General features: G+C 38.8%; 1 protein-coding gene across 4 annotated transcripts in view; it reads left to right on the forward strand.

Annotated features, from left to right (window-relative positions):
* The window catches only part of PDE4DIPP2 (myomegalin), a 227,933-nt gene that overhangs the window by 92,384 nt on the left and 123,050 nt on the right, over positions 1 to 12,499 (forward strand). For all 4 annotated transcript variants that reach the window (XM_023547515.2, XM_023547516.2, XM_064282358.1 and 1 more), the window contains exons 5-7: positions 8,155 to 8,231; positions 11,821 to 11,944; positions 12,122 to 12,297. In XM_023547515.2, the coding sequence (XP_023403283.2) occupies positions 8,155 to 8,231; positions 11,821 to 11,944; positions 12,122 to 12,297 (377 nt within the window). The remainder of the gene's footprint in view (positions 1 to 8,154; positions 8,232 to 11,820; positions 11,945 to 12,121; positions 12,298 to 12,499) is intronic.

Genomic DNA, 12,499 nt, shown 5'->3' on the forward strand with positions numbered 1-12,499 from the left:
TTATCAGTGAGGGGACTCATTCATCTTTATACACTTGGCTCTGAGTCTTCATTTTTAAAAAAATATTTTATATTTTAGTATTTATAGACTCTTCTTAAGGTTTCCTTACAAAACCACTCTTCATTTTCTGTTCCCTGATTTTGTTAATAGTATGTATCACCACCAACATGGTGTGAATCTCGAAGTCATTTTTGCTCCTCCCTCTAGTTTGAACTGAATCTCTCAGAAGTTAGCAAGCCCTATGGATTTTGCCTCTGAAATGTCTTTTTAGTCTCCCTGTACTTCTTTGGACTGAGACAGTCTCACCTCTATTCTGGTCAGTTGCCTCCTAACTAATCCATTCTTTTCTCAACTCAGATCTGGTCATGGTGATATTTTATCTAACACTGTCAGATGACACCTTGTTCTTAGCATGACTACAAGCTAATTGAAAACTACTTTTTATATTGATTTCCCACCACTCCTTACCACAACCAAGCACTGAACACTTAATGAGCAATCGTCTCACCACATCTTTGTTCACACTTTGCTTCACTTGGAACATACTTATTTCCTTCTCCTATTTGTCAAAATCTTACTTGTTGCTGCCTCACCTCAGTAAAAATTAATTGCCCCGTGCACAGATTTACCATCAAAAATCTGTCTCGAGGCGGGGCCAAGATGGCAGACTAGGTAGACACTACCTCGGATCCCTCTTGCAACAAAGACTCGGAAAAACAAGTGAATCGATCACATACATAACAATCTACGAACCCTGAACAACAAACACAGATTTAGACGGAAAACGAACAAATACGGGGAAGCAGCGACTGTTTTCGGAGCCTGGAGCCAGCGTCCCAGTCAGGCGGCTTCATTAACATTGGAATTTCCTGAGCCATCGGGAGAACGGCTCCGGCTCCGCGGCGGCTTTGCTTCCCCTCCCCCCCCCCCTTTTTTTTTCTTTTGGTCTTTTCCTAACCCACTCTTCCGGCCTGAGAGAAGGAACCACAAAAAACCCAGGGACCAAAAATCCATCCCTAATTGGACTAAAAACACACAACCAGCTACAGCCAAGTATATATGATCCAAATCACAGACTTTCATCCTTACAGGGAACAAGGTGGAGGTTATAATCCAAAGGCAGTTCTGATAGGGATCTGACTGCATTTTTTTTAGCAGATTTTCTGGAAAAACTAGTTTCCCAGTGATGGCTCGGAGACAGCAGTCCATATCAAACCACATAAAGAAGCAGACCATGACAGCTTCTACAACCCCCCAAACAAAAGAATCAAAATCTTTCCCAAATGAAGATATAATCCTGGAATTATCAGATACAGAATATAAAAAACTAATTTACAGAATGCTTCAAGACATCAGAAACGAAATAAGGCAAACTGCAAAAAAAGCCAAGGAACACACTGATAAAACAGTTGAAGAACTCAAAAAGATTATTCAAGAACATAGTAGAAAAATTAATAAGTTGCAAGGATCCATAGAGAGACAGCATGTAGAAATCCAAAAGATTAACAATAAAATTACAGAATTAGACAACGCAATAGGAAGTCAGAGGAGCAGACTCAAGCAATTAGAATGCAGACTGGGACATCTGGAGGACCAGGGAATCAACACCAACATAGCTGAAAAAAAATCAGATAAAAGAATTTTAAAAAATGAAGAAACCCTAAGAATCATGTGGGACTCTATCGAAAAGGATAACTTGCATGTGATTGGAGTCCCAGAACAGGGAGGGAGGACAGAAAACACAGAGAAAATAGTTGAAGATCTCCTGACAGAAAACTTCCCTGACGTCATGAAAGACGAAAGGATATCTATCCAAGATGCTCATCGAACCCCGTTTAAGATTGATCCAAAAAGAAAAACACCAAGACATACTATCATCAAACTTGCCAAAACCAAATATAAAGAGAAAATTTTAAAAGCAGCCGGGGAGAAAAGAAAGGTTTCCTTCAAGGGAGAATCAATAAGAATAAGTTCAGACTACTGAGCAGAAACCATGCAGGCAAGAAGGGAATGGGACGACATATACAGAGCACTAAAGGAGAAAAACTGCCAGCCAAGGATCATATATCCAGCAAAACTCTCTCTGAAATATGAAGGCGAGATTAAGATATTTACACATAAACACAAGTTTAGAGAATTTGCAAAAACCAAACCAAAGCTACAAGAAATACTAAAGGATATTGTTTGGTCAGAAAACCAATAATATCAGATACCAGCACAACACAAGGTCACAAAACAGAACATCCTGATATCAACTCAAATAGGGAAATCACAAAAACAAATTAGGATTAATTAAAAAAAAAATGCTCATAACAGGGAATCACTGAAGTCAATATGTAAAAGATCCCAGTAATCAAAAAGAGGGACTAAATACAGGTGGCATAGAACTGCCATATGGAGAGTGATACAAGGCGATATAGAACGATACAAGTTAGGTTTTTACTTAGAAAAATAGGGGCAAATAATAAGGTAACCACAAACAGGTATAACAACTCCATAACTCAAGATAAAAGCCAAGAAAAACGTAACGACTCAACAAACATAAAGTCAAACACTACGAAAATGAGGATCTCACAATCTACTAAGAAAAACGTCTCAGCACAAAAAAGCATGTGGAAAAATGAAATTGTCAACAACACACATAAAAAGGCATCAAAATGATAACACTAAACACTTATTTATCTATAATTACGCGGAATGTAAATGGACTAAATGCACCAATAAAGAGACAGAGAGTCTCGGACTGGATAAAGAAACACGATCCATCTATATGCTGCCTACAAGAGACACACCTTAGACTTAGAGACACAAACAAACTAAAACTCAAAGGATGGAAAAAAATATATTAAGCAAACAATAAGCAAAAAAGAAGAGGAGTAGCAATATTAATTTCTGACAAAATAGACTTTAGACTTAAATCCACCACAAAGGATAAAGAAGGACACTACATAATGATAAAAGGGACAATTGATCAGGAAGACATAACCATATTAAATATTTATGCACCCAATGACAGGGCTGCAAGATACATAAACCAAATTTTAGCAGAACTGAAAAGTGAGATAGACACCTCCACAATTATAGTAGGAAACTTCAACACACCACTTTCGGAGAAGGACAGGACATCCAGTAAGAAGCTCAATAGAGACACGGAAGACCTACTTACAACAATCAACCAACTGGACCTCATTGACTTATACAGAACTCTCCACCCAACTGCTGCAAAGTATACTTTTTTTTCTAGCGCACATGGAACATTCTCTAGAATAGACCACATACTAGGTCATAAAACAAACCTTTGCAGAATCCAAAACATCGAAATATTACAAAGCATCTTCTCAGACCACAAGGCAATAAAACTAGAAATCAATAACAGAAAAACTAGGGAAAAGAAATCAAATACTTGGAAACTGAACAATACCCTCCCGAAAAAAGACTGGGTTATAGAAGACATCAAGGAGGGAATAAGGAAATTCATAGAATGCAACCAGAATGAAAATACTTCCTATCAAAACCTCTGGGACACAGCAAAAGCAGTGCTCAGAGGCCAATTTATATCGATAAATGCACACATACAAAAAGAAGAAAGAGCCAAAATCAGAGAACTGTCCCGACAACTTGAACAAATAGAAAGTGAGCAACAAAAGAATCCATCAGGCACCAGAAGAAAACAAATAATAAAAATTAGAGCTGAACTAAATGAATTAGAGAACAGAAAAACAATCGAAAGAATTAACAAAGCCAAAAGCTGGTTCTTTGAAAAAATTAACAAAATTGATAAACCATTGGCTAGACTGACTAAAGAAATACAGGAAAGGAAACAAATAACCGGAATAAGAAACGAGAAGGGCCACATCACAACAGACCCAACTGAAATTAAAAGAATCATGTCAGATTATTACGAAAAATTGTACTCTAACAAATTTGCAAACCTAGAAGAAATGGACGAATTCCTGGAAAAACACTACCTACCTACACTAACACATTCAGAAATAGAACAACTAAATAGACCCATAACAAAAAAAGAGATTGAAACGGTAATCAAAAAACTCCCAACAAAAAAAAAGCCCTGGCCCGGATGGTTTCACTGCAGAGTTCTACCAAACTCTCAGAGAAGAGTTAACACCACTACTACTGAAGGTATTTCAAAGCATAGAAAATGACGGAATACTACCCAACTCATTCTATGAAGCCACCATCTCCCTGATACCAAAACCAGGTAAAGACATTACAAAAAAAGAAAATTATAGACCTATATCCTTCATGAACATAGATGCAAAAATCCTCAACAAAATTCTAGCCAATAGAATTCAACAACATATCAAAAAAACAATTCACCACGATCAAGTGGGATTTATACCAGGCATTAAAAAAAAAAAAAAAAGAGTTTTTTTTTTTTATGCAAGGCTGGTTTAATATCAGAAAAACCATTAATGTAATCCACCACATAAATAAAACAAAAGACAAAAACCACATGATCTTATCAATTGATGCAGAAAAGGCATTTGACAAAGTCCAACACCCATTTATGATAAAAACTCTCACCAAAATAGGAATTGAAGGAAAATTCCTCAACATAATAAAGGGCATCTATGCAAAGCCAACAGCCAACATCACTCTAAATGGAGAGAGCCTGAAAGCCTTTCCCTTGAGAACAGGAACCAGACAAGGATGCCCTTTATCACCGCTCTTATTCAACATCGTGCTAGAAGTCCTAGCCAGGGCAATTAGGCTAGACAAAGAAATAAAGGGCATCCAGATTGGCAAGGAGGAAGTAAAATTATCTCTATTTGCAGATGACATGATCTTATACACAGAAAATCCTAAGGAATCCTCCAGAAAACTACTGAAGCTAATAGAAGAGTTTGGCAGAGTCTCAGGTTATAAGATAAACATACAAAAATCACTTGGATTCCTCTACATCAACAAAAAGAACACCGAAGAGGAAATAACCAAATCAATACCATTCACAGTAGCCCCCAAGAAGATAAGATACTTAGGAATAAATCTTACCAAGGATGTAAAAGACCTATACAAAGAAAACTACAAAGCTCTACTACAAGAAATTAAAAAGGACATACTTAAGTGGAAAAACATACCCTGCTCATGGATAGGAAGACTTAACATAGTAAAAATGTCTATTCTACCAAAAGCCATCTATACATTTAATGCACTTCCGATCCAAATTCCAATGTCATTTTTTAAGGTGATAGAGAAACAAATCACCAATTTCATATGGAAGGGAAAGAAGCCTCAGATAAGCAAAGCATTACTGAAAAAGAAGAAGAAAGTGGGAGGCCTCACTCTACCTGATTTCAGAACCTATTATACAGCTACAGTAGTCAAAACAGCCTGGTACTGGTACAACAACAGGCACATAGACCAATGGAACAGAATTGAGAATCCAGATACAAATCCATCCATGTATGAGCAGCTGATATTTGACAAAGGACCACTGTCAGTTAATTGGGGAAAAGATAGTCTTTTTAACAAATGGTGCTGGCATAACTGGATATCCATTTGCAAAAAAATGAAACAGGACCCATACCTCACACCATGCACAAAAACTAACTCCAAGTGGATCAAAGACCTAAACATAAAGACTAAAACGATAAAGATCATGGAAGAAAAAATAGGGACAACCCTAGGAGCCCTAATACAGGGCATAAACAGAATACAAAACATTACCAAAAATGATGAAGAGAAACCAGGTAACTGGGAGCTCCTAAAAATCAAACACCTATGCTCATCTAAAGACTTCACCAAAAGACTAAAAAGACCACCGACAGACTGGGAAAGAATTTTCAGCTATGACATCTCCGACCAGCGCCTGATCTCTAAAATCTACATGATTCTGTCAAAACTCAACCACAAAAAGACAAACAACCCAATCAAGAAGTGGGCAAAGGATATGAACACACACTTCACTAAAGAAGATATTCAGGCAGCTAACAGATACATGAGAAAATGCTCCCAATCATTAGCCATTAGAGAAATGCAGATTAAAACTACAATGAGATTCCATCTCACTCCAACAAGGCTGGCATTAATCCAAAAAACACAAAATAATAAATGTTGGAGAGGCTGCGGAGAGATTGGAGCTCTTATACACTGCTGGTGGGAATGTAAAATGGTACAACCACTTTGGAAATCTATCTGGTGTTATCTTAAACAGTTAGAAATAGAACTACCATACAACCCAGAAATCCCACTCCTCGGAATATACACTAGAGAAACAAGAGCCCTCACACAAACAGATATATGCACACCCATGTTTATTGCAGCTCTGTTTACAATAGCAAAAAGCTGGAAGCAACCAAGGTGTCCGTCAACGGATGAATGGGTAAATAAATTGTGGTATATTCACACAATAGAATACTACGCATCGACAAAGAACAGTGACGAATTTGTGAAACATTTCATAACATAGAGGAACCTGGAAGGCATTATGCTGAGAGAAATCAGTCAGAGGCAAAAGGACAAATATTGTGTAAGACCACTATTATAAGATCTTGAGAAATAGTATAAACTGAGAAGAACACATACTTTTGTGGTTATGAGGGGGGGAGGGAGGGAGGGTGGGAGAGGGTTTTTTACTGATTAATTAGCTGAAAAGAACTGCTTTAGGTGAAGGGAAGGACAACACTCAATACATGGAAGGTCAGCTCAACTGGACTGGACTGGACCAAAAGCAAAGAAGTTTCCAGGATAAACTGAATACTTCAAAGGTCAGCGGAGCAAGGGCAGGGGTTTGGGAACCATGGTTTAAGGGGACTTCTAAGTCAATTGGCAAAATAATTCTATTATGAAAACATTCTGCATCCCACTTTGAAATGTGGCGTCTGGGGTCTTAAATGCTAACAAGCGGCCATCTAAGATGCATCAATTGGTCTCAACCCACCTGGAGCAAAGGAGAATGAAGAACACCAAGGTCACACGACAACTAAGAGCCCAAGAGACAGAAAGGGCCACATGAACCAGAGACCTACATTATCCTGAGACCAGAAGAACTAGTTGGTGCCCGGCCACAATCGACGACTGCCCTGTCAGGGAGCAAAACAGAGAACTCCTGAGGGAGCAGGAGATCAGTGGGATGCAGACCCCAAACTCTCATAAAAAGAGCATACTTAATGGTCTGGCTGTGACTAGAGGAATCCCGGCGGTCATGGTCCCCAAACCTTCTGTTGGCACAGGACGGGAACCATCCCCAAAGACAATTCATCAGACATGAAAGGGACTGGACAGTGGGTGGGAGAGAGATGCTGATGAAGAGTGAGCTAATTATATCAGGTGGACACTTGAGACTGTGTTGGCATCTCCTGTCTGGAGGGGGGATGGGAGGATAGAGAGAGTTGGAGGCTGGCAAAGTTTTCACGAAAGGAGAGACTGGAAGGGCTGACTCATTAGGCGGAGAGCAAGTGGGAATAAGGAGTAAGATGTATATTAATTTATATGTGACAGACTGACTTGATTTGTAAACGTTCACTTGAAGCTCAATAAAATTTAATAAAAAAAAAAAAATCTGTCTCACCTTAAGCAAACCCAACTTATGAAAAGCCAACTTTATGGTAAAGACAAGGTATTGTTTTCAAACATATTCACAACATGTTTCTTCAAATAAAAAGGTATATTTAAAATATAATTATATAGCAATTTGATCTTCAGTATGAGTAAAAAATAGTTATTAGTAAGAAATATTGTTTTAATATAAACTCTATTCTTGAATGCTTTCATGAGTTAGCAAATAATTTTTAGATTGTACCCTGGGATCAGTATACGCTCAATTCGATTTGTCGTTTCTTCCATGTCGATAGTATTTCTTGATATTTAGCATGACAACACGGCCAGATCATAAGACTCAAAACCAGAAGCAGTTATTCACAATATGCTGGAATTAGTGAGTTCATAATCTAGCGACACCCAAGAACAGGTTGAGAGACTGGATAAGTAGTTCATGGGAAATCCTGAAGCTGTACAGTTCATTTGTCCTTGACTGGTTGCTGATTCAGCTGAGTCCCCGTTTCTGCCAAAGGCCATGAAGAGGGCTGGGATGAAAAGAGAGGCTGTGGACCAAGGCAAAACTCAGATAGGAACCTGGTTCCAAGATATAGGGTCTGTGCAGTTAATGACGATTAATACGTATGTGCTTTTCAGAACATTGAGCTGAAGGTTGAAGTAGAGAGCCTGAAACGAGAACTCCAGGACAAGAAACAAGATCTGGATAAAACATGGTGAGTTAAATTTGAACAAGATGAGCTCTGACCCTTTTCCAGAGAGTGAGTGGCTCACTAATCTGAGAGCAATAGATTTGGAACCAAATTCTAAGAAGAATTTAGCTGAGTATCTTTCTTAACGACCCATCTGGCATTTGAATGTTATGTCAATCAAGAACCGAAACAGTAGATTTTCATGTACCTTCTTTCCCTTAAGGTTTTTCTTTCCCTTAAGGAGCCCTGGCACCACAGTGATTAAGCATTCAGCTGCTAACCAAAAGATCAGTGGCTCAAACTCACCCACCACTCCGCAAGAGAGGTGTGTCAGTCTGCTTCCTTAAAGATTTCAGCCTTGGAAACCCTATGGGGCAGTTCTAGTCTGTCCTGTAGGGTCACTATGAGTCAGAATAGACTTTACAATAGTGGGTTTTGGTTTTCTTTCCCTTGGGCTCTCTGTTACTAGATTAGATAGATCTTGCCAAAGATTGTTAAATTTACCAGAACCGAAACTGTAAACTTCCTACTAAACAGTATTCAACTAACCAGAGAGCCTAATTAACTCTAATACTTTTAGTAGAAAATGACAGATGCAAATAAGCTTTATCAGGGATTATCAGTCAATCAACTAATAACATCAAAGGCTGACATAGAATTTGGGGTTAATGGACACTCATACCCTGCTAGTGAGAGAGTAAATAGTGACAACATTTTTGGTATGTGATGCTGCCTATTAAAGTTAAAAATAAACATGGCTTTTGATCAAATAACCCCTAGGAGGAATCTGTCCCTTGTAAATAAAAGCACTAGTGTGAAAGGATACATGTATAAGGATATTTATTGCATTGCTATTTGTAATGGCAAAGAACTAGAAACAACTTGAATGTCCATCAGAAGGGCACTGGTTTAATAACTTTTGGTATGCCTGTACTGTGGAATATTATGCAGTTATTAAAAAGAAAATTAGCCTATATTTGTGTCCTAGCAGGAAGTCCCTGGTAGATTACGTAAGGGGAAAAAGTGCTGGTTGATGTTTACAGTATAGGTCCCTTATAGTAGAGACAAATAATCCTTTCTGTGTGTATAAGGGTTTGCTTGATTATGCATAGAAAGAAAATTGGAGGGTTATACACCAAACTCTTTAATCTTGTTTATGTTAAGAGAGTGAGATTGGAGTTTGTGAGGGAAGGGGAGACTCAATTTTTTCTTCATATATTTTTATATTGTTAAAATGTTACTTTTATAATTTATAGCTTTTAAAATTTTAAAAAACTTTAAATGAAAAAATTGTTATTAAAAATAATTTTATATTATATCCTGGGAACAGTATACATTCAATCCAACTTGGCATTTCTTCCATGTCTAGTATCTCTTGATATTTAGGATGACAACCCAGCAAAATCAGAATATTCAAAACCAGACATAGTTATTCACAATTTGCTAGAGTAAGTGAACACTTACTAAGGCATTAAAATGAGCTAATAGATTTTAGGAAACCCTGGTGGTGTAGGGGTTAAGAGCTATAGCTGCTAACTAAAAGGTCAGCTGTTTGAGTCCGCCAGTGGCTCCCTGGAAACCTTATGGGGCGGTTCTGCTCTCTCCTACGCGGTTGCTATGAGTCAGAATCGACTCAACTGCAGTGGTTTTTTTTAAATAGATTTTAGGAAAACTTACAATTGATTAGTGTTGTAGGGGAAAAAACATCACAAAGTTTAGTGAAGCAAAAAGAAAGTTTTATTCGGCATATATTCAAAAAGACAAAAATTGAGACGCGGACAAGCATGTTGCCAGAGCTAATATCTGCCCGAGTCCAAGGAAATTACAGATTAAGCAAGAATGGGAAAACGGACAAGCATGCTGCCAGAGCCATGTCTGCCTGAGTCCAAAGAAGGTTACAGAGTCATCAGTATATATTAACATTATAAATGGGCAAAACCATTGAAAGCTTCACCTTTTCACAGATTGGCTAGAAACTGTGATCTTACATTCCGAATTGTCTTTCTTAACGATCATTGGTACAAGTTTCAGTAACCAACAGTCAGGAGGGTCTTCATTGGTCCAACAAATTTTCTGTTCACTAAATGCTAATAGAAAAAGATAAGAATGTAAAGTCTTTTGTGCTCTGGCTCAAGTGAAAGGTTCCCTAAAAGATATTTTCCAAGATTATTCTATCTATTGTCCTTATCTCAGGGCCCAGTTGATGTGTCCTTGTGAGTCCAGCTTCAGCTGGCTCACATTCTCTATGCTCAAGGACAGGGAACAATGACTCCAATATTACTTCCTAAACCAGTAGTAAATTTTGGTGTGTAATTCTTCTTTTAAAGAAAAAAAAAGATTATGCCCTCTCAACTTAGAATTGGGTGGTATTATCCTGATATTTACCAATGAGAAAACTAAGATACGTCGGAGTCAAAGTCAATTCCTAAGGTCTGCTGATTTAGCATTCTTGGGTTATTCCCTGGAGCAAGACCCTTCTACTCCCAAAAGGCTGTAAAATGCCAAGGGAGTTAAAGATAAATATAGCCTCTGGGATGGGACTGAATAGTGTCCACTGTCAACCAAAAACTCCTATAATCTTTAGAGAAGTGCCATTTGATCTTCATGGACATAGCCTCCTGAACCAAATATTAAAGTCCCACTGGGCTTGGCTAAAGCAGCTTGAGCCTACAGATGTTCAGTATTGTTCTCTGTCCTGACAATAAGAAGATGGTCTGTGCTTTCCAACAAATGGCTTCAAACAGCAATAAAACCAAACTGGAATTAAGATCATTCAGCTCCTGATACTACCCCAAATTTTCTAATCCTCAGACATTCAAGGGCAGCTGTTCTAGCTATAAATAAGTTGGTGACACCTGACCCCCTCCAGGCTAGTGCCTGGACATTCATTCCTAGGGACACCAGAGAAGCAAGGCTCAGCCAGAACCATGAGCTTCCGCAGATAAAATGTCTGTTCTCTACATAGAACGAGGGGAAAGCTGTAGAACTCTGGATAGGTTACCCAGATTCAGGACAGTATGCTATTGATTATTACTGTAAAGGAAGAGAGTATTTCTGTGAGTGTCCAAAGCAACCTAAATAGAAGGAACACTTTAAATTCAAAGAGTAAAAAAAGGCAAGGAGCTAGCAAAGCACTTTGGAAAAGCAGTCTAAATTGGACAGTCCATTGAAGATGCTGAGTTCTCAACCACTTGATGATTACCTGCCTTCCAAATGAAAATTCTTCCTCTTCAAGCTGTAGCAATAATGAAGTCTCTAGGGAGGCTAATATATTCTGATTGGCAAGCAACAAAAAAATTAGAGTTCCTAAAAGATTACCTGAAGAGGTTGGAAATAATTCAAACCAAAAAAACAAACCCGTTGCTGTCGAGTTGGTTCCAACTCATAGTGACCCTATATGACAAGAGTGGAACTGCCCCATAGAATTGCCAAGGAAAGGCTAGTGGATTCAAACTGTTGACTTTTGGTTTGGTTAGCAACCAATAATTACAGAGGATAAAAGACTTCCTTTTTCTTCTTGTCAGTGTGCCTCTGAGTTACTGATACAACCTCTTTGAGTCCACTTGCTATATTATATGTCTATCTTTGACTGGCTAATGCTTTATGGTTTTAGGGCTGATGTGGAGAATCTAAACAGCCATAATGAAGCTGAGCTCCGGCGCCAGTTTGAGGAGAGACAGCAGGAGACAGAGCATGTTCACGAGCTCTTAGAGAATAAGATCCAGCTTCTGCAGGAGGTGAGTAGGATTTTACAGAACCAGGGCTAGGGGTCCTCTTTTACCTCTTTCCCTACTGCCCTGCCTGCTGCCACTCACCTTTTCCCTCCGAATTTTCCTTCCCAAACTCATCATTTGTCCCTGGGCTTTAGGGCTCCTAAACTGGGTGAGAACTTTGCAGCCTCATTCGCTTTGCAGGAATCTAGGCTAGCAAAGAATGAAGCCGCACGGATGGCAGCTCTGGTGGAAGCCGAGAAAGAGTGTAACCTGGAGCTCTCAGAGAAACTCAAGGGCGTCACCAAGGACAGGGAAGATACCCCTGGAGACCAGGTCAAGCACGACCAATACACTGAGGCCCTGGCCGAGAGGGACAAGTAAGTGCCTTTGGTGCTCTATTTGTCACTTGTCTTTTGCCTGTTCTTGAGCCTACTAGAGCATACAACGGCTACATTGTTCTTTTTTTAAGGGTTTAACATGGAGCCTTCACCATTTTCGAGACTTTATGGCCCCTACAACCAAAGATTTTCTTTTCAGGCTTCATTCTTTGGTGGTATCCATGGACAGAACTTACTTCTT

The sequence above is a fragment of the Loxodonta africana genome, chromosome 3 (assembly GCF_030014295.1).
Source record: "Loxodonta africana isolate mLoxAfr1 chromosome 3, mLoxAfr1.hap2, whole genome shotgun sequence".
Taxonomy (NCBI): domain Eukaryota; kingdom Metazoa; phylum Chordata; class Mammalia; order Proboscidea; family Elephantidae; genus Loxodonta; species Loxodonta africana.